General features: G+C 47.3%; 1 protein-coding gene across 2 annotated transcripts in view; it reads left to right on the top strand.

The window, feature by feature from the left end:
• The window catches only part of BCO1 (beta-carotene oxygenase 1), a 41117-nt gene extending 23769 nt beyond the window's left edge, over positions 1 to 17348 (top strand). The window contains exons 8-12 of one of the 2 annotated variants that reach the window (XR_014774629.1): positions 7575 to 7680; positions 9460 to 9554; positions 10954 to 11065; positions 13551 to 14006; positions 15503 to 17348. Coding sequence is in view for 1 of the 2 variants with exons in the window: in XM_084757449.1 (XP_084613575.1) it covers positions 7575 to 7680; positions 9460 to 9554; positions 10954 to 11065; positions 13551 to 13840 (603 nt within the window). In the remaining variant the exon portion in view is untranslated. Of the gene's footprint in view, positions 1 to 7574; positions 7681 to 9459; positions 9555 to 10953; positions 11066 to 13550; positions 15243 to 15502 lie in introns of those variants that run through there. The other variant, XM_084757449.1, reaches the window with a different exon arrangement.
• Positions 17349 to 19420: the final 2072 nt, after the last annotated feature.

The raw sequence follows: 19420 nt of genomic DNA, 5'->3' as shown, positions 1-19420 counted from the left end.
CACAAGGGTGTAAAGGGTATAGGAACAATGCTTAGTAGGTGAGACTCTGGGTATGACTATGACACTAAACAGGAAAGAAAGGTGCCCACCAGTTGAGCATGTTGGCACATGTCTATAATCCCAGCACCCAGGGGACTAAGGCAGCAGAATTGCAAGGTCAAGGCTAGGTTGGTAGGCTACCTGGTGAGACCTTAATTTTTGTTGTTGTTGTTGTTGTTGTTGCTGTTGTTTTAATTGTAAAAAGATGGCGGGAAAGAAACCAGGCAAGTTGATCTGAGGTGCTAGCCTATAATCCCAACTACTCAGGATGCCAAAGCAGGAAGACCTGGATATTTAATGACAGCGAGGGAAACTTAGTGAGACCCTGCCTCGAAATAAAAATAAAATATAAAAACCAGGACAGGACTGCAGTATAGCTCAATGATATTATTATTATTATTATTATTATTATTATTATTATTATTATTATTATTATTATTATTTGTTGTTGTTGTTGTTGTTGTTGTTGTTTTTGTTTTTTTAAAAGATTTATTATTATGTATACAGCGCTGTCTGCATGTACACCTGCAGGCCAGAAGAGGGCATCAGATCACATTATAGATGGTTGTGAGCCACCATGTGGTTGCTGGGAATTGAACTCAGGACCTCTGGAAGAGCAGTCAGTGCTCTTAACTACTAAGCCATCTCTCCAGCCCCTATTATTATTATTATTATTATTATTATTATTATTATTATTATTATTATTATTATTATTATTACTACTACTACTACTACTACTACTACTACTACTACTACTACTACTATTATTACTATTTTGGTTTTTCAAACCAAGATATCTCTGTGTAGTCTTGGCTGTCCTATACTCTATTTGTAGACCAGGCTGACTTTGAACTCACAGAAATCCACCTGCCTCTGCCTCCCTGAGTGCTGAGATTACAGGCATGTGCCACTGTGGCCCGCATGATTTTATTCTTACCTAACAAACATGAGGCCTTAGGCCATAGATTCAGTTGTTTCACAGTTCTAGTAAGAAATGTTGAGCCAGGCGTGGTGGCGCACGCCTTTAAATCCCAGCACTCGGGAGGCAGAGGCAGGCAGATTGATGTGGGTTCAAGGCCAGCCTGGTCTACAAAGCGAGTCCAGGACAGCCAAGGCTACACAGAGAAACCCTGTCTCTAAAACAAAACAAACAAAACAAAACAAAACAAAACAACCTCAAAAAAAAAAAAAAAGAAAAGAAAAGAAAACAACAGCAAAGAAGAAATGCTGAGATGTGGGGGGACTTAAAAGTATCAGAAAGATTAACTTCCCACCCTCATGATAAGGGCTTTTGAGTGATGAGTAGCACAGCATACAATCACACCAGCCCTGGCCTCTGTACCCCTTAAGCCATCCAATGCAGCACTGAAAAGTGTCTTCCGGCCCAGGAAGATCAGGTGTCACAGGGCACCCAGGGCATGAGTCACAGGCTAACCTCAGCCCAGGGCTGACACAGGAAGGGAGACATGCCTTCTCCCTGTCCCCGCTTAAGAGTTTACACCCTTTGATCAGACAGGGAAAATGGCTACTTCCTCAGAACCAAGCTTGAATGGTTTCTATGTATGTCTTTAAGAGCTACCTTGTAGCCACCCAGGTGCTTTGAAATCGGCTAAGAAGAGCAAACGCTAGGATGGGCGGCTCTGGCCACGCTGCTTAATTGCTGTTTATTGTCCCTTAAAGATGGCTTCCTTGCTTTCAAGTCACTCAGCCACCTGGATGTACAAATGGGAAAGTTGGGTAGGTGGACACAGCCACACACACCCTGCTCCGAGGGCCTGGCTCCATCCTAACCCTGGCTTAGGAAAGTTCTCCCTTCTCAAAAGGCCTCTACCCAGGGGCCTTTGCCCATCAGTGTCCCCTCTGCCAGCCCCACTGGCCTGTTCTGAAGTGCTGCCCGCTCTCCGCAGTTGCAGTTTGGAGTCACCTGCAGCCTTTTTTCCCAGCCCATGCTCGGACTAGTGTCAGCAGAGCCTCCCTAGCTGAGTGTCCCTAGTGGTCATAATATATGCTGAAGAGGTTCTCTGGGCTTAGAGAGCTCTTCATCCTTCAGGTCTCTATGCCATCACCCCCTTCAGGGGCGTGTGTACACTGAGGCACCCTCTAGGGTGACACTCATCTCTGGTATGATGAGCTTCTTTCATCTCCTCCTGCTGCTGAGACACAGGCTCCTAGACAGCAGGGGGGAACTGGGGAATGAATGAATTCCTGGATGCATGAATGGATGAATGAATAAATGGAAAACACGAAGCAAAATCTCTCAGAGGACACGGTTCTCCTGTTAGCACGTCCCAGGGAGTGGTACCTTATGCCCAGAGGAGATAATTGGGGGGGGGGGGTTTCTTTTCAGAGGTCTAAAGCCATTTGATCACCCCTGATGCTCAAACTAGCTGATGTCAAAGGAAGGCAGTGTGGAAGGGCCCCCAGCACCCCCAGCTGTTTATGTAGTGCTACAGGCACCTGAGGTGGGGCTCTTCAGGGGAGGAGTGGCAGGGAGGAACCTAGACAAGTCCAGACAATGGGGCAGCTGCCCTGCCCTTCATCCTGAAGGGCGCCACAGCATGGTAGGCATAGGTTTGTGAGCATTCACTGTCATGGGTCAGAGGCCGTCATGGAAGGAGGCATACTTAGACCCACATGAGGTGACTTTGGATCCCGCACTGGCAGATTTGGGATTTGTCTAAAAAGGCAGGCGTGAATATGAGGATAAAACAAAGCAGCCTCCATGGAGGATGTGCTGAGTGTGGGGTCCTGGACTAAATAGCTTTTCTGCTCTGAGACTTTGTTTGGCAAAGGGATGCCCTGCTCTGAGATTGTCACTTTAGAGGCTTCATCCTGTCCCTTCTGTCTCTGGCATGGCCCCTTCTCCACGAGATGAGAAGCTGGAAGGGCCAAGGGGTCATGCCTACCAAGAAAGACATCTTTCCATCTCACCTACCTATTCTTCGGTTAACTGGGATACCAACTTGTTTGAGAGTCTGCCTCCGTCCTCCTAAGAACAGGGGCTGTTGCTGGTGTGCCCGTCAGGTGTCTGGGACTGGCTGGGACTTAGGGTGCTGGGTGAGGCATCTATGTAGCTCCAGGCAGATCCTGGAGTGAGAGGCTCTCACTGGGCCACCTCATCTGGCTGATAGCTAAAGGCTCCTAGACTTCTCGATTCATACTCCTTCTTTCAGCCTAAAAGACAGAGCCTGCGATACTGCTGGAATATTCTCCCTGCCCATCACAGTAGCTACCAACCCCAAGCGTGCTGGAGCTTGGGAAACGTGGCTAGCCTTAGGGTCCATGGAAGTTTCCATCTCACTTCGCCTTATTTTAAAGTCTCAGTAGCTACATGTGGCTCTTCTCAGTGTGGTTTTCTTCTCTGGGACTTGGCTTCCTTTACTATAGACTGAGGGACTGAACTGTGCCCATCTTTAAAGAACCCAACAATCTAACTATGGGAACATAATAAACCTTCTCTTCTTTCTAGAAAACAATAAGAGCTGCTATCATTCAAATAGGCTGGTTCCAGTCCTAGTGTGTTAGACAGAGCAATTCCACGTGATAGAAGGCCATGTGTCTGGGCAGGAGAAGCAATTTGGTCCTAGTTAGCTTGCTGCATTTAGTCACAGGACCTGTGGGCCTCAACTCGGGGCTATCGCTCCACACCCTGCAAATTGTAAGAACTGTTAACTGCGTTGCAATTCACATCACAGCCCTCTGAGCTACTCTCTATCCCGGAGTCTACAGGTAAGAGGGAAAGTAACTTGCCCAACAGCAAAGACCCATCCCGGGGATTGTGTCAGGATTTGAATTAATGTCTGTTGTTAATTCTAATGCCGCTGGCCCAGGACCAGATGCTTACGTAATCATACCTTTCTGAAGTCAGATGGAAACCAGTGTGCTTCACCAAGCACCCCATTTACAGATAGGGAAGCCAGCCGAGTGGGGTCAAACGTCTATTCAAACTCACGGAGCAAATTATGAATTCCAATTCCCTACAGAAGCCGCTATTGCCTTGGCAACAGGTGGGCAGGTTTCTGAGCTCCCTGCTTCTACCTGCAAGTCCCCTCTGGCATCAGAGTGGCAGAGCAAGCCTGTGGGATTTTGGCTGAAATCTGGCTGATTTCTTTTCAATGCTGAGCTGGGTTGGCTCTTAAAAGCAGCCGAGTCATGTTAGGTTACTGCTGTGTGTGGAAAATTCAAAGAGTTTCTCTTCTAACCAGTCTGACCAGTTTCTGGCTGGAGCTTTTGTAGAGAGCTACTCCCTGGGAGTCAAGGCTGGACATGCCTTGGGCGGGGAGGGGGGCGGTACTGAGTGCTGCTGTCACGTGCCCAGCAAGGTGCCCGCACAGTATAAGCTACTACAGTGCCACCCAGCACACGGCTACTTCATAGATTTGATTTCATTGGGTTTTCTTCAACCAAACTGCAAAGCAGGCATGGTCTTGGTCTCTCGGCCACTGAAAGTGGGGAAGTGGGGAGGGGAAAGCTTAGTAAATCATGTATTCACTTCCTGGGTGCCAGGTGTCATGCAGTGAGCAAGATCTGGTCTCTGACATCATGGAGAAAATGACCACAAAGAAGGACAAAGCATAATGAAATAATTGCAGCCTCATGGATACAGCAGGTTTAGACTGCGTGGTCAGGGAAGGAGATGTTCGAACTAAAATCTACTCGAACTAAAAGCCCTCCCCTCCCCACCCTGCAATTTGTCCAAAATGTTCTTGCTTCTGGAAGAATCTCAATGGGAAGCCATGGGCCCGGGCGCTGCTTCTCTCTGTGTGACTTTCGACAAGTCACTTTGCATCTCTGGGCCTCAACTTCCTCTTCTAACAATCGAGGGACTGAACTAGCTGAGTAACCTCTAAGGACCCTTCAGTTCAGCTACGCAATGTGGTAAGCTGCTCCTGCCCAGCAATAGAACTGCTGTCGTTAAGATAGCTTGTTGTTTTCATTTTTTTGTTTTTTTTTTTGGGGGGGAGGCGGGGGGGGCAGGGGGGAGAGGGCTGGGGAGATGACTCAGGATATAAAGTGCTTACTTCACAGGCATGAGGATCTGGGTTCCATCCCCAGGATCCACTTGAAATGCAAACATGGTGTTGAGTACCTGTAATCACAGCACTGGAGAGGCAGAGACAAGCAGAGCTCTGACGCCAGTATAGTTAGCCATTGACTCCCAGATCCAGTAAGAGACCCTATCTCAAAAAAAAAAAAGGGGGGGGGGGTCAGAGTCATCTTTTCCTCCTTAGCTGCTCAAGGACCCACCATCTTGAATGGCACAGTAACCCTGTAACAGCCCTCACCAGGAAGTTTATGACTAACCCTTTGCTTCAGAGGAAACACGTGGTCATTGATATCCTTCACCCTGGGAAGGCGGCAACAGCACCAAAGACAGAAATACAGGAAAAGGAGCCACCAAGCCCAAGACCACACCAGTTGTTATCTTTGTATTTGAATTCAGAATCCGCTTTGGTGGGCGGCAAGATAATAGGCTTTGGCGTGGTGGGCCAGTCTTTGGATTATGCGAGGAAGAAATGAGACTGAACGCAGACTGTACCAGAAGAGTTCCGGGAAACACTGAAAGGGTTGAAGGACAGGATGAGGAGGATCGGGGGAGACTGCAGAGGCCACTGTTGGTGTTGACAAAGAGCTAAGGGAGCTCTGCTGCTGTGTGGTGTGGGTTTCTAAGAAGACAAAAAAACTAAAAACTTTAACGTGTGAAAAAAGATAAGGTGGAGAAGCCATTGAAGATCACACCAAGGGCCAGCCTCTGGCCTCCATGCACAAGCATGCACACACCAGACACGTACACAGGCCCCAAAAGAAGAAACAAATGTGCTGCCACCACCCACTTAAGAAGTTATTCTTTTTTTTTTTAATATTTATTGATTGATTATTATGTATACAGTGCTCTGTCTGCATGTACACCTGTAGACCAGAAATTGGCATCAGATCACATCGCAGGTGGTTGTGAACCACCATTTGCTTGCTGGGAATTGAACTCAGGACCATTTGGAAGAGCAAGCGGCGCTCTTACCCACTGAGCCCTCTCTCCAGCCCTAAGTTATTCTTAAGGGTAAAGTCGCATGCTTTTCTGATGAACAGTCCACGATCTCAGACTTGCTCAGAACACAACTCATCACCTTGTACAATGTACCCGTTCTATATATGCTACCCACCTAGTAGTCATTCTGCGGTTGTCTCAGTTCATCAGATCAATGCAACACTTACACAAAGCGTTCAGTGTTATGCAGGTTTCAGGGCCTCACTGAGGGCTTGGAGTGAACCTGAGAGGAAGTGGTGTTCCATAGGTCTACTCTGTAGATGGAACAACGCCATCAAGGAAAGTGTTTATCTAGGTCCCTACTGCAAACCATTGGGCAGGGGAGGTCATTTAACCTGCAATCAGCTGAGGACGCTCATACTATTATCTTCATTAGACACAGAAGGAAACTGGACCACAGAGAGGCTAACCACTCGCCCAAAGTCCCACACTTAGTGTATGGAAAATAGGGAAGCCCCCACTCCCTGTCCTGTTATTCATGGCTGTCAGATTTCTCCCACTCTTGTCCCGGTGTATTTTATTAGCATGTGTGCTTGAGCTTGGACTGCACAGGCAATTTGTTCCAAGGCTTTCTCTCACTGCTACATCCTAGGCACGTGTGTTACTGTAGCCTCTGCAATCATCCATTGACTGATGGAATCAGAGGCAGGTGGATCTCTGTGAGTTCGAGGCCAGCCTGCTCTACAGAGCGAGTCCAGGACAGCCAAGGCTACACAGAGAAACCTTGTCTCAAAAAAAAATAAAAAAATAAATAAATAAATAAATAAATAAAAAGGGAGAACTTACTCTGTGGAGCATATTTTTGTTCACCTAGAAAGATGAGGAGCCTAGACAGGTCCTGACTTTTCCTCCCACCAGCTGGGTGGCCTTGGGAGAGTCTGTTACTGTTGCCAGTCCTCATTATTTTTTTAAATGATGGTTGTATTTTTAAATTAATTTATTTAATTTGTTTGGGTGCTTTGCATTTTTGTCTGTGCTTATCTGTGTGTAGTGCCTCTTGGAGGCCAGGAGAGCTGAGCACTGGATCCCCTGGGACTGGAGTTAACAGATGTTTATGAGCCAATTTGTGGTGCCAGGATTCCAACTCAGATCCTCTGGAAAAAGATGGGCCACCCTCATTATTTTTTAACTTAGAATAACAACAATGAAATAGTTGCTTCCTATGGTTACAGAAAGGCCAAGCGATGTGTTATTTTTTTGGGGGGGGTTGTTTTGTTTTGCTTTGTTTTGTCTTTTGTTTTTTGGTTTTTTGAGACAGGGTTTCTCTGTGTAGCCTTGACTATCTTGGACTCACTTTTGTAGACTAGGTTGGTCTCGAACTCACAGCGATCTGCCTGCCTCTGCCTCCTGAGTGCTGGGATTAAAGGCATGCGCCACCACCACCCATGTGTTATGTTTTGAAGCTCCTTTCAAGAAGATATGGTAAAGCAAGGGTTTGCGGGAATCACCTTTTTTTTCCTCATTGTTGTTTTTAACTTTTTCCTTTAAGAATGCAGAAGTGGGCTCAAATTTAATCAAGGTGGCATCTACAAGAGCAACAGCCCTGAAGGAGAAAGACGGCAGTGTCTACTGCCAGCCCGAGGTCCTCTATGAAGGTAAGGCACATCCTTTCTCACGGAAGGTCCCCAAAGACCTCTCTGTAATACCTCCTTCTATGCAGGACATGGAAAAACAGGAAAAGTTCTTGGGACCCCAGGAAAAGAAATTGGGGATCTTTCAAATAGCTTCCAACGCTTCTGATCTGTGTGGATGACATACATACTTGATGGATGCAAACAGCTGTGATACTTTAAACAGGAGAGTAGGCTCCTGTCTCTCCCTTTACACTGTCACAATTCCTACAAAGTGGGTGTTATTGATTCACTGGGCCTGAGAGATGCTGAGCCATAGCACAGGAGCCACACCCATGGGCCCATGTTCCTCAGCCCTGATGACATGTGGGGCAGGGGTGCTGGCATTGGAGGATGCTCAGAAACATCCCAGATTCCAACGAGCCCTCACCCTAAACCGGAGCCAGCCCAAAGCTCTCTGGGAAGTGCCACTGTCCCACAGGGCTGAGTCCCTGTGCTCACTGTATCACAGGGGCATGACACAACACCTTACGCAGAGACATCTGCGTTTCATACTTCCAAATTTACAATGAAGCTGGGCGTGGTGGTGCATGCCTGTCCTCCCAGCATCAGGAGGCTGGGGCAGGAGGATTGCTGTGAGTCACATACTGTGTCTCAAAAAACAAACAAATTATATGTCTGTTGTTATGCCAGCTCTCGGGAGATGGGTGATGGTCATCTTCAGCTGTATAGTGAGTTAAAGGCCAGCATGGACCCTATGAGCTCTGGCCTTGAAACAAACATACAAACACAAAAACAAAACAAAACAAAAGTGACTGGAGAAAAAAGTAACAGAGGGGCTGGAGAGATGGCTCAGAGGTTAAAAAGCACTGACTGTTCTTCCAGAGGTCCTGAGTTCAATTCCCAGCAACCGCATGGTGGCTCACAACCATCTAAAATGCCATCTGATGCTCTCTTCTGGCCTGTCTTCTTCTGGTGTGCATGAAGACAGTGTACCCATATACATAAAATAAATAAATAAATCTTTTTTTTTTTTAAGTAATAGAAATAATGAAAACTGCTTGATAGAGTTACCTGGCAGGCAAAACCAACCCCAACAATGCTTCTAAACTTTCTCTTTGTGACATAATAGACACAATTCTATAGTCAACCTTTTTACATTTACCTTACCATATGGACACTTCCATGTTATGAAAATCCTTTGTAAACTTCCTTTTTACAAAGATTTTAATAGGATTCACCAAATTTATTTTACTCCTTTTAGACAAGGTCTCATTCTGTAGTCCAGGCTGGCTTTGAACTTGTGGCAAGCCTGTTGCCTCAGGATCCCCTAGTGCTTGCCCAGTTGACGGTACCACCCCAGGTACCATACTCATTTTACAGTGTACATTGACACTCCTCCTAATGGCTTCTGAAGTTTCTTTTCATAGCCACGTGTGCTTGCACACACACACACACACACACACACACACACACACAGAGTATTTTTAGAGAGACTTTTAAAAATTGCAGCAGCCTCTGATTCAAATCTGTATTCTCTGATTTCTATCATGGATAATTACAGGTACTTATGCATTTACAGCCCGCTGGCCTATGGCACCTCACTCCTGAAGCTCCTGGCAGGGACAACATCATTATCAGAGGTCCCTCCCTAGCCTGTGACCACTTTTGGTATAATCTGGGTCTGAATCAAGGTCAGGGTGGTACTTGGGAACTGTTTCTATGGAACAAGGCCCAGTTTGGCATGGAGAGGAAGTTCCCCACCCGAGTGCTGGGATTTCATCAGTGTCCTGTCCTCTCAAGGCCTAGAGCTCCCTCGGATAAATTATGCTCACAACGGGAAGCCATATCGTTACATCTTTGCTGCTGAAGTTCAGTGGAGTCCAGTCCCGACCAAGGTACTGACCCCTATATCCTGGGCGTTCCTGTGCATGCAGCCTGGCTTTCCCTGCACCCAACTTAATGTCTTCAAAGCAGACTCCTTGGGGCTTAAGGCTGGGAGAAGGGATTCAGGAGGGAAGGCAGTTGGGATAATCCTGAAGTATGAGTGCTGTGTTCCATTTGTACGTGGTGAGCCCCAGCTATGTGACACACTGTGGTAGGCTCTGAGGGTAAAGGAATCACCAGGGAGCACTGCCTGCAGCTGTCAGCTTGCCTACTCCGGCAGACAGGGTGTCATGGGAACTTGGAAGATTCGTTTTGTTTTGTTTTTTCTTTTTGGTTTTTTGAGACAGAGTTTCTCTGTGTAGCCTTGGCTGTCCTGGACCCGCTTTGTAGACCAGGCTGGCCTCAAACTCACAGCGATCCACCTGCCTCTGCCTCCCGAGTGCTGGGATTACAGGCGTGCGCCACCACGTCCGGCTAGTTTTGTTTTTTAAGTAACCATTTGTTGGTATTTCCTATAGCCCGGTGCTGTCTGAAATGCTGGCCAGATACCACTTTTCTTTCAGATTAATATTTTTATTTGCATTTTAAAGATGCGGAGCTGATGACACAGCTCAGTGGGTAAGGGAATGTGCTATCAAGCTTGACAGCCTGATTTTGATCCCAAGAACCCAGATGGCAGAGGAAGAAAACCAATCCCTGCCCTCTGCCTGCCACATGCATGCTGTGGCATGATGCAATAATGCATGTCCCACCTCCTCAACACACATACACTTAAAATGCATACAGTAAAAATAAAACAATAAATTAAAAATAATTTAAAATTTAAAATACCTAGAGTACAAAAAGATTCACAAGCATATTTACATATGCACACAAACAAACACACCCCAAGCCACTCCCACTAATTCTATACCCCTCAGGAACAGGCCTATGAGAACTTATGGGGATTTTGTTGTTGTTTTGCTTTGTTTCCGGTTTTGGATGCTAGGACTCAAACCAGAACCTCAGGTGTTCTGGGCAGCTGCTCCACCACCCAGCTCCAGCTGTAGTCCAGGGCTTTCACTTTTAAAGCAACAAAAGAACTGTATATCATATTTTAATTAGTGGCATTAAGCATCTTACTTATATAATGTGAAACATTGTGATATAGTACCAAATGCCAGAAAAGTTCAGGGCTGTGGGTTCTGAGCTCTCTGTGAGTGGAAACCTGTGTTTGACATTGCTGGAGGAAGTTTGGCTCTTCCCTTTCTGTGGCTGTGCTGCCTGGGACAGATGTCACTCCAAGGGGATATGACAAGTGTAGGCTTAAGGGCTTAATCTCCCCTCAGAGGCTGTCATGCCCTTCTGTGCTGAAGGAGTCAGCGTGCTTACAGACACAGGACCCCATCTTTCTCTCCTCTGCATATACAGATACTAAAATACGATGTTCTCACGAGGTCCTCCTTAAAGTGGGGTGAGGAGTACTGCTGGCCAGCGGAACCCCTGTTTGTACCCACGCCAGGTGCCAAGGATGAAGATGATGGTAAGAGTGGGAGAAGGGAGCCCATGGGAACACACTTCAAACAGAGGCATCCCACAGGTGGGTTGCCTGGCAAGAAGTCTAGGTGTGTCAGTGGCAAAGCTACCACATTAGAAACTTCCCGAAACCACACTTGCTTCCACCACCAGGTTCTGTAATACACTAGGATCCCCAGAGCTCCTTGCCATCTTTGTATTGTTATGTCACCTGTAGTGTTAACCTCTGACATCCAAGCATTTCCGGGAGCTTGCCTGAGCCTTAATAGCCAGAGATTTTCCTATGGCTCATTCACTTGACATTACTGACACCCTAAGTGGATGACCTTCAGTGCTCATCTCCTCGGAGACCGTGTGGCCTAAGGCCCCATCGTAAAGCACATTGTCAGCCAGGCGTGGTGGGTATGCCTGAGATCTCAGCATCTCAGAGGTAGACAGAAGATAATCAGGGGTGTAAAATCATCCTGAGCTACACAGAGAATTTGAACTACTGTCTCAAAAAAAAAACAAAAGAACCAGCAGCTGGGTGTGGTGGCACACACCTCTAACCCCAGCACTCGGGAGGCAGAGGCAGGTGGATCGCTGTGAGTTCAAGGCCAGCCGGGTCTACAAAGTGAGTCCAGGACATCCAAGACTACACAGACAAACCCTGTTTCAAAAAAAAAAAAAGAAAAGAAAAGAAAAACAAAAACAAAAAACAAACAAACAAACAAAAATACCAAAAAACAAAAGCAAAACAAAACAAACAAACAAAAACATACAACAGCAACAAGTTAGGTAGTTAAGTAGGTAGACAGACAGACAAGGCAGACAGAAGACTGGATGGATGGATGGATGGATAGAGGGATGGATGGGTGGATGAAATTGTTAGAATACACTACCTGTCATAGCCCATAGCCTCTAAAAAAACATTCTCATAGGTAAGACTGTGACAAAAGCCAAACTTTCTTTGGGCAAGGTTTGATTTCTCCACTACACAAAGTTCATATCCTTTCCACTGAATAAGACACACACTCTCTCAGAACATGCCACTTTAGTTTTTAAATGCATTGCAAGGGCTGGCCCCAAGTCTCAAATGACCTCTCTTAAGCATGTCAAATTTTCACAGCACCTGGGAAATGTGGCTTTCCACATAGCCAAATTGTCTTATCCCCCACTTTGCCTCAAAAATGCCCTGCCTACAGCCCTGGGGATACTAGGGATGGTAATAAGCTATGGGCGGGGACACCACCCAGCCAAGCCAGGGTTGGGGCTGCCCACACCTGCGGGGGAAGGCAGGCCATCCCACTGAGACTGCCAGCTTCTTCCCTCAGGTGGGAGGGAGTGGCTTTCCACCTGGCCTTGGCTTCCTTCTGCTTGTGGCCTGGCACACAGGCAGGGGGATCCCATGTCACTGTCATCTCCAAGGTATGGAGCTGTTAACATCCACTCCTACTAAGGCCGATCCCCTGCTTGGCTGGGCAACTGCTTCTCACGCCTTCTCTCCATGGGTGTGGAGTGACACTGTCCTCGTTTCATATCAAGAGGAGGTTAAGAGTGAGGCAAACTGGCCAAAGTCACGAGCCCCATATGCAAAGACTGGATTTGAATTCAGGCCAATCTGAGGTCACCTGTGTTCAGATACCTCATCCCTGGCCCTTTGGGAAGAATCTTGGACACTTACTAAAAGTCTCCTTAACCTGCTGTACATTGAAAGTGAGCACAGAGGATGGGGAACACCTGAATTTACAGACAAAAGTCGGGGTTACCAACATAACCGGGAGATGAGTTGGGCTCATTTCAGTGCCGCCGCAACCTAGGCATGGCAGCGCGCAGCCTGTAATCTTGGCATCTGAGAGGTGGAGGCAGGCAGATAGGAGTGTAAGGCCAGCCTGGGCTACATCGCAAGACCTGTCTCAAAACAAAACAACAACAGCATAGATATGCAAATGTTCTTGCAGTTCAAGAAGTCCCGGATCAGATCAACAAAGCAGCACACCTTAGCCCACATGTCCTCCCGGAACTGGCTGGGTCTCTCCATACTCAGAGGTTTCAAGCAGTAGAAGAGGAGCCATTCTTCAAAACACATGAAAACGAACAAAGCGTATCCAGAACTTACCCTGCTGATCATCACAGCAGCCCAAGAGGTTGGAGTTTGGTGGGAATTATCTTCACTGCCGAGATGAAGAGACGAATATTCAGCGAGGCAAAGCAACTATCTCGGAAGTGGGTTTTCCGGTTCCGGTCCTGGGTTTATCTTCTGCCAACACAGAACCTCATATATTCTCTTCCCACCTGTTTGGACCAGGAATGAGTTGAAAGAGGACACTTCTGAGAAAGGACCCCTGCAGGTGGAGGATGCTCAGGACTATAGTTAGACACTGTTAGGTATCTCTTAGGACCAAGATGCAACCCATAAGGAGAGTAGCTGCCTAGCCTGAGTGAAGGCCCTGGATTACACTGTCCAAATCGCAAATGGAAATTAAACGGGGGTTTTGTTTGTCTTCTTGTAGGAGTCATCTTATCAGCCATCGTCTCTACTGATCCCCAAAAGCGGCCTTTTTTACTTATTCTGGATGCCAAAAGTTTTACGGAATTGGCTCGCGCCTCTGTCGATGCGGACATGCACCTGGACCTGCATGGCTTGTTTATCCCAGATGCAGACGGGAGTGCAGTGAAGCAGACGCTGGCTGAGATGCAAGAGAATGAGAACTCAGATGACCCTATCACCCCACAGACTGCACCAGGATTGGGGCACAGTGAGAATGACTTCACAGCTGGGCCTAGTGTCACGTGCCTTTAATCTCAGCACTCAGGAGGCAGAGACCAGCAGGTCTGAGTTCAGGGACAGCCAGGGCTACATAGAGAAATCCTGTCTTGGGGAAATAAAACAAACAAACAAACAAACAAAAAAACCAAAACTTAAAAAAAAATGATTTCACTGGTAGGACCCAAGGACAGTAAGTGCTGTTGTTGACACTTGTCAACCCGGCTGTGAGTGTCTTTATTGGGTTAACTGGGAAAGGACTATCCAACCTGAAAGTTAGATCCTGCCCCATCCCATAAACTGAGGTCCAGACTGGATAAAAAGGAAAAGGCCACTTGAGCATCAGCATTCATCTTGCTCTGCTTCCTGACCGTGGATGCCACGTGACACCAGCTGCCTTACACTCTGGACTTGGTGCCTTCCCCACCTGTGGAGCCAGAGCAAGCCCTCCATCCCTTAAGTAGCTCTTGTCAAGTATCTCGTCCCAGCAACGGGAAAAGTGAGTGCCTGCTCATTTCTCTGGGTGGAGGTGGCCATGCGCTCCATCGTGTTGTTATTCTTTGTGCAAAGACAGCCATAAACCACAGAGACAGCTCTAATTCCATTTTTCTAAGAACCCTTGTCAGAAGATCAAGTATTTATCAGTCAGTGCTAGTATACTTAAGAAAGCTTTTTCTTTTCTGATAGAGGCCTTGAGGACCCGGGAGGATGGCTCAGTCGGTGAGGTAGCTGGCCACACAAACATGGGAACTTGAGTTCAGGCACCTTGCCCCCCTTCCATGGTTAGGCACGGAAAAGCTGGGCATGCCAGCACGTGACTATAGGCCAGGATCTGAGGAGGCAGAGGCAGGAGGGTCTCTGGGGCTTGGTAGCCAGGAGGTCTAACCAAATCAGCACACCTGGCAAACAGGAAGGGGCCGAGTCTCAGAAAATGAAGTGGAGCAGGATGGAGGGAAATGGAAATACCCACTGTCCACTTCGAGTCTACACATATACACTTGTATGAGCACGTGTACTCAATGTGCACACACACAGAGGTACACACACATCCACTTGAAAAAGGCCTTGAACATGAATCAACAATTATGTTAGCCGTGTTATCATTGTTCCTGGCACAAGTAGCCACAAACAGGAGAAAAGATGAGGGGGTCATCACTGCTCCTCCTCCCATCTGCCTCTCTTCTCCCCACCTTTCTAATGAACCATATTGTGGGTGGGTGTGGCCTTCTGGCTTTCGCTGCCATTCCCTGTTCCTAAGTCATGTGACTAGGAGGGCACGTTGCTTTGTGGTCACCCCACGCAAGAAGTAACAGAATATAAAAGAAAAAAAAAAACACTTGAAAGTCTGTTCAGAGCTTATTTGATTTTTATGTGGCTGTCTTCCAGTTCTTCTGAGCCCATAAAGTAGGGCTGCAGAACTTCACCCTTCTTGGCCTGTGAGAGGCCCGACTGTATGAGCAGTGACTACAGGTTTCTATGGGACCGCTCTCTACAGGAGGGGATGCTGGCATTGACCTGAATAAGGCATGGCAGAAGAGCCAGAGTTCAGGGTAGAGGACCAAAACCAGGCTGGCCTGAAAACCAGAGTAAGCCATGTCATCATCTAAAGAGAAAGGAGATACCCTGAGCTGTATGCACTTCAAGGTGGACCAGACAGATAGGGCAGAGGGGAAGGAGGTCCCCAAGTGAGTCAGTGAGTGACTGGGATGGAGGAAGTTAGAAACAAGCCAAATGGCCTCCTGCCTGATCTCTGGGAGCCCCGTAGCCATCTGAACCTGACGTTGAGTGTCTAGTGGGTACCTAGAGCACAGGTTAAGTCCCCACAGGTTATATTCATACACGTATATGTGTAGTTCTGGCATTGTCACATGTATAAAAAATAGTGTCCTCTTTTATTCACCATCACAGTCAAGATGAGGCATGGCCCATCAGTGCACAGGTCCTCAAGTGACTGTCCCTCTAACCTCTTGTCCCTACTACACCCTGGCAACCACCATCTATAGAATTTCGTCACTTCAGAAATGTTATATAAAAACCAGTATCCTGGGCCACACCTGTAATCTCAGCATTTGGGAGGCTGTTGCCGGAGAACTGCCGTATGTTTGAGGCCACCCTGAGCTAAAGAGTAAGACTTTAATTGAGAGAGGGACAGGAGGAAGAGGAGGAGGTGGAGGAGAATGAGAGGAAGGGTGGAGGGAGGAAAGAAAGACCGTATAAATGTGGGGCGCTGCTACCTCTCCTGAGGTAGGCCCTGTGGAGATTCCTCTGGAGACTGTGTACTTTCACTGCTCTGTCCGTAGCACCTTAACACCACCTGGTATGACATAGTCAATAAATACTTGGTAAGTGAGTGCATGAGTGTGTGAGTGCGTGAGTCAGTGGGTTCCCCTAGCAAACAGACTCAACTCCACAACACCCCAAGAGACACACATTTCACTAAAGAGTGGCTGAGAGAGGTAAAGGCAGACCACACAGAACCCAGTCCCAACACACTCTCTCATCCACTGCCTTTCCTCCCCTCCAGTCTATGATCTCTCCTGCGCCCCCACATGCACCCCAGCATGTTCCCCCCCAGTCCCTTCTGTCACCCCTCAGCAGGTCCATCTCACCCAAGTTTCTAGTCTGCGTGCATGAGGCAAGTGACAGAGCGAAGACCCCTGGAGCCTCTCCTCACTATCTCCTGTAGGAATCTCAGCCCGTCAGCCCTGGAAACTTAGATATGTGATCTCCAGGGGCCTGAAGAAGACGTGATCAGAGCCTGGTTCGGGGTGGCAGGAGTGGAAAGGAGGTGACAAATATGACAGGTCACTCGCCCACCCTCGCTTCTGTTTCAAGTGTCTGAGGGTACAGTGGGATGTAAGGTGGTTGTGTCTCCACCTCCATGCCCTCAGTTGCCAAACAGCACCCTATCTCAAGAAAGGGCCCAGTTCTTCAGGGAGGAAACGCCACTTGTTTGTTGACCTTATTTAAAATGACAGCTGGAATGCCATACTGGTAAGGGAGGCTGGCACACCAAATCCTGTTCTGTTTAAAAAAAAAAAAAAAAAGCACTGAAGATTGATGATGGATTATTTGATTTGTCTGGGTCCAGTGTTTTATAATCCTATTACATTTCATATATACAAAGGCCAGGCCACTTAGCTGAGAGCTCCATGAATGCTCTTTCTCCAAAGGACCACAGGACAGTCACCCTTGTCCTCCTGGACTTCCTGGTTATGAAGCGTGTGGGTGGGCAAAACAAACCACCAGGAAGTTCCCGGAGAGAAGTATCTCTGGGTTTGTTTATTGCTTTCTCCAAGAGATACTTCCTGGAGTGTTCTGAGTCTGGAGCGCCAGGTGCAGGGAAGGTTCACAGGTGTTGGCTGTGGCCACAGCAGGTTTCTCTAGTGTGAGTCCAGCGCCGGGACCAGCTAGATGTGTCACCTGGGAACCTTCGTGCCTCTCAGCCATGTTTGCAGTATTGATTCATACTTGTTTCCTCAGGACCAAAGTTACTGGTGCAGGGCTTTGAGTAGACTGCAGGCCCAGGTTAAGCTGAAACATGTTTGATCCCTTCTTAACACTTATTTTTTTTAATATATCTTCATTTTTATGTGCACTGATGTTTTGTCTGCATGTGTGTCTCTGCGTAGGTTCCAGAGCCTTTGGAACTAGAGTTACAGGCAGTTATGTGATGCCGTGTGGGTGCTGGGAATCGAACCCAGGTCCTCTGAAACAGCAGCAAATGCCCTTAACCTCTGAGCCATTTCTCCAGCCCCCTCTTGAGTGGTTTTTAAATGCCCAGAATCTTTCCTGTGTCATATCAGGAAACACACAAAGAAAGCCTTCACCTTCTGTTCCGTGCACACCATCTGACAGCTACGAGACACCTTGGGGTGTTTCCTCTTCCCTCTGAAAGTTTAAATTCCTGCCCACTAATACACGGCCATCTTGACAAGCATCCTTCAAGGCTGAACCCCAGCCAAGGAGAAGAGCAGTTTCTTGGCCACAGGACCTAGGAGAGGTATGCAGCCCTATATCCAGGCAGGCTAAAGATGAGCAAGGCTTCCCTCTTCCCAGTGACTGGCAGAAACATCTAGGATGGGCTCTGGAGACACCTGAGAGGCTCTTTGGGGGACCTGCAAAAGCGCTACTCCTGCAGATGGAGGCTGCAGCTCGAGACTAGGATAAAGGCAGATGTGGATGGATGAACAAAGTGGGTATAGAGCGAAGGAAGAGGAGGAGGAAGATGAGGGAGTGTGTGTTTATTGTGAAAATCCTGGCTAGATTAACATACAAAGAGGAAGACACCCTGAATCCTGTGACCCAAAGTAAACCAGCGAAAGCATGCTGGTGTGTTTTCTATGGCTTGTCTGGTACAGACTCTACAGGCCAGCCATCTATCTATAAGCAACACACCAACTTGAAAAACAGCCACTCTTTGCACTTAATGAGTCTTGGCCTTCTTTTCACGGGTACGTAATACTCCCTTTTTGGGACATGGCAGCATGGGTACTACCTACCATCCTATACTTTAGGTCATTTCCAATTCCCCTCCCCTATTGTAACAAGGACCCTGATGGGTCAGTTTACATAAAAGCCTAGAGTTATCCTTTGCCTGGTATACAGATGATTGGTATTGTTTTCTTTATTTAAAAAAATTGTCTGGAGCCGGGTGTGGTGGTGCACCCCTTTAATCCCAGCACTTGGGAGGCAGAGGCTGGTGGATCGCTGTGAGTTGGAGGCCAGCCTGGTCTACAAAGTGAGTCTAGGACACCAAGGCTACATAGAGAAATCCTGTCTGGGGAAAATAAAACAACAACAACAACAACAACAACAACAACAACAACAACAAAAACTGTCTGCACAAGATTAAGCCAGTCAGCTTTGCAACTTGGAAAATGAAGGCTCTTATGAGTCTCCACTCCTAGCTGAGGAACTACTGAGGTTGATGGCTGCTCCAGGGGGAGAGTGGCTTTCTTTAGGGTGTAGTTCTTGATACTTGAGTACGATCCAGTGGATGGCCTCACAACCAGAAGTAAATGAGCTGCATAAACTGGATTCCATGGGCTACAAAAGGGGAGGAGTGGGAGATAGAGGGCGGGTCTGGAAGGAGTATAGAGGGAAAGTTTCTTATACATAGAATGGTGCATTGTTTTGTTTTGCTTTGCTTTGCTTTGTTTTTACACAGTATCATAAAACACACACACACACACACACACACACACACACACACACACACACACACAGTATCATTTAGCTCAGGCTGGTCTTGAACTTATAGCCAAGGGTGACTTTGAACTTCTGATCCTCCTGCTTCTACCATCCAAGTGCTGAAATTGCAGGTGTATGACAGCACACTGTATGTGGTACTGGAACCCATGAATGCGAGCAATCCCTCTCCCAACTGAGCTACATCTCCCAGCCTGAAATGTTGATTTTTAATTTTTTATTATATTCATTTATTTATTTGTGTGTGTGTGTGTGTGTGTGCATGCATGTGTGTGTGTCTGTCTGTCTGTCTCTCTGATTGTGTCTGGGTTTGTACATGCTGATCATAGGACAGCTTGTGAAAGTCAGTTCTCTTCTCCTGCCAAAGTCAAATTGTCAGGCTTGCCTGCTGAGCCATCTCTCCAG

This window comes from Acomys minous (genome assembly GCF_964271855.1).
Source record: "Acomys minous genome assembly, chromosome: 14".
NCBI classification, from domain to species: Eukaryota; Metazoa; Chordata; class Mammalia; order Rodentia; family Muridae; genus Acomys; species Acomys minous.
This window is presented reverse-complemented; position numbering and strand designations above follow the sequence as displayed.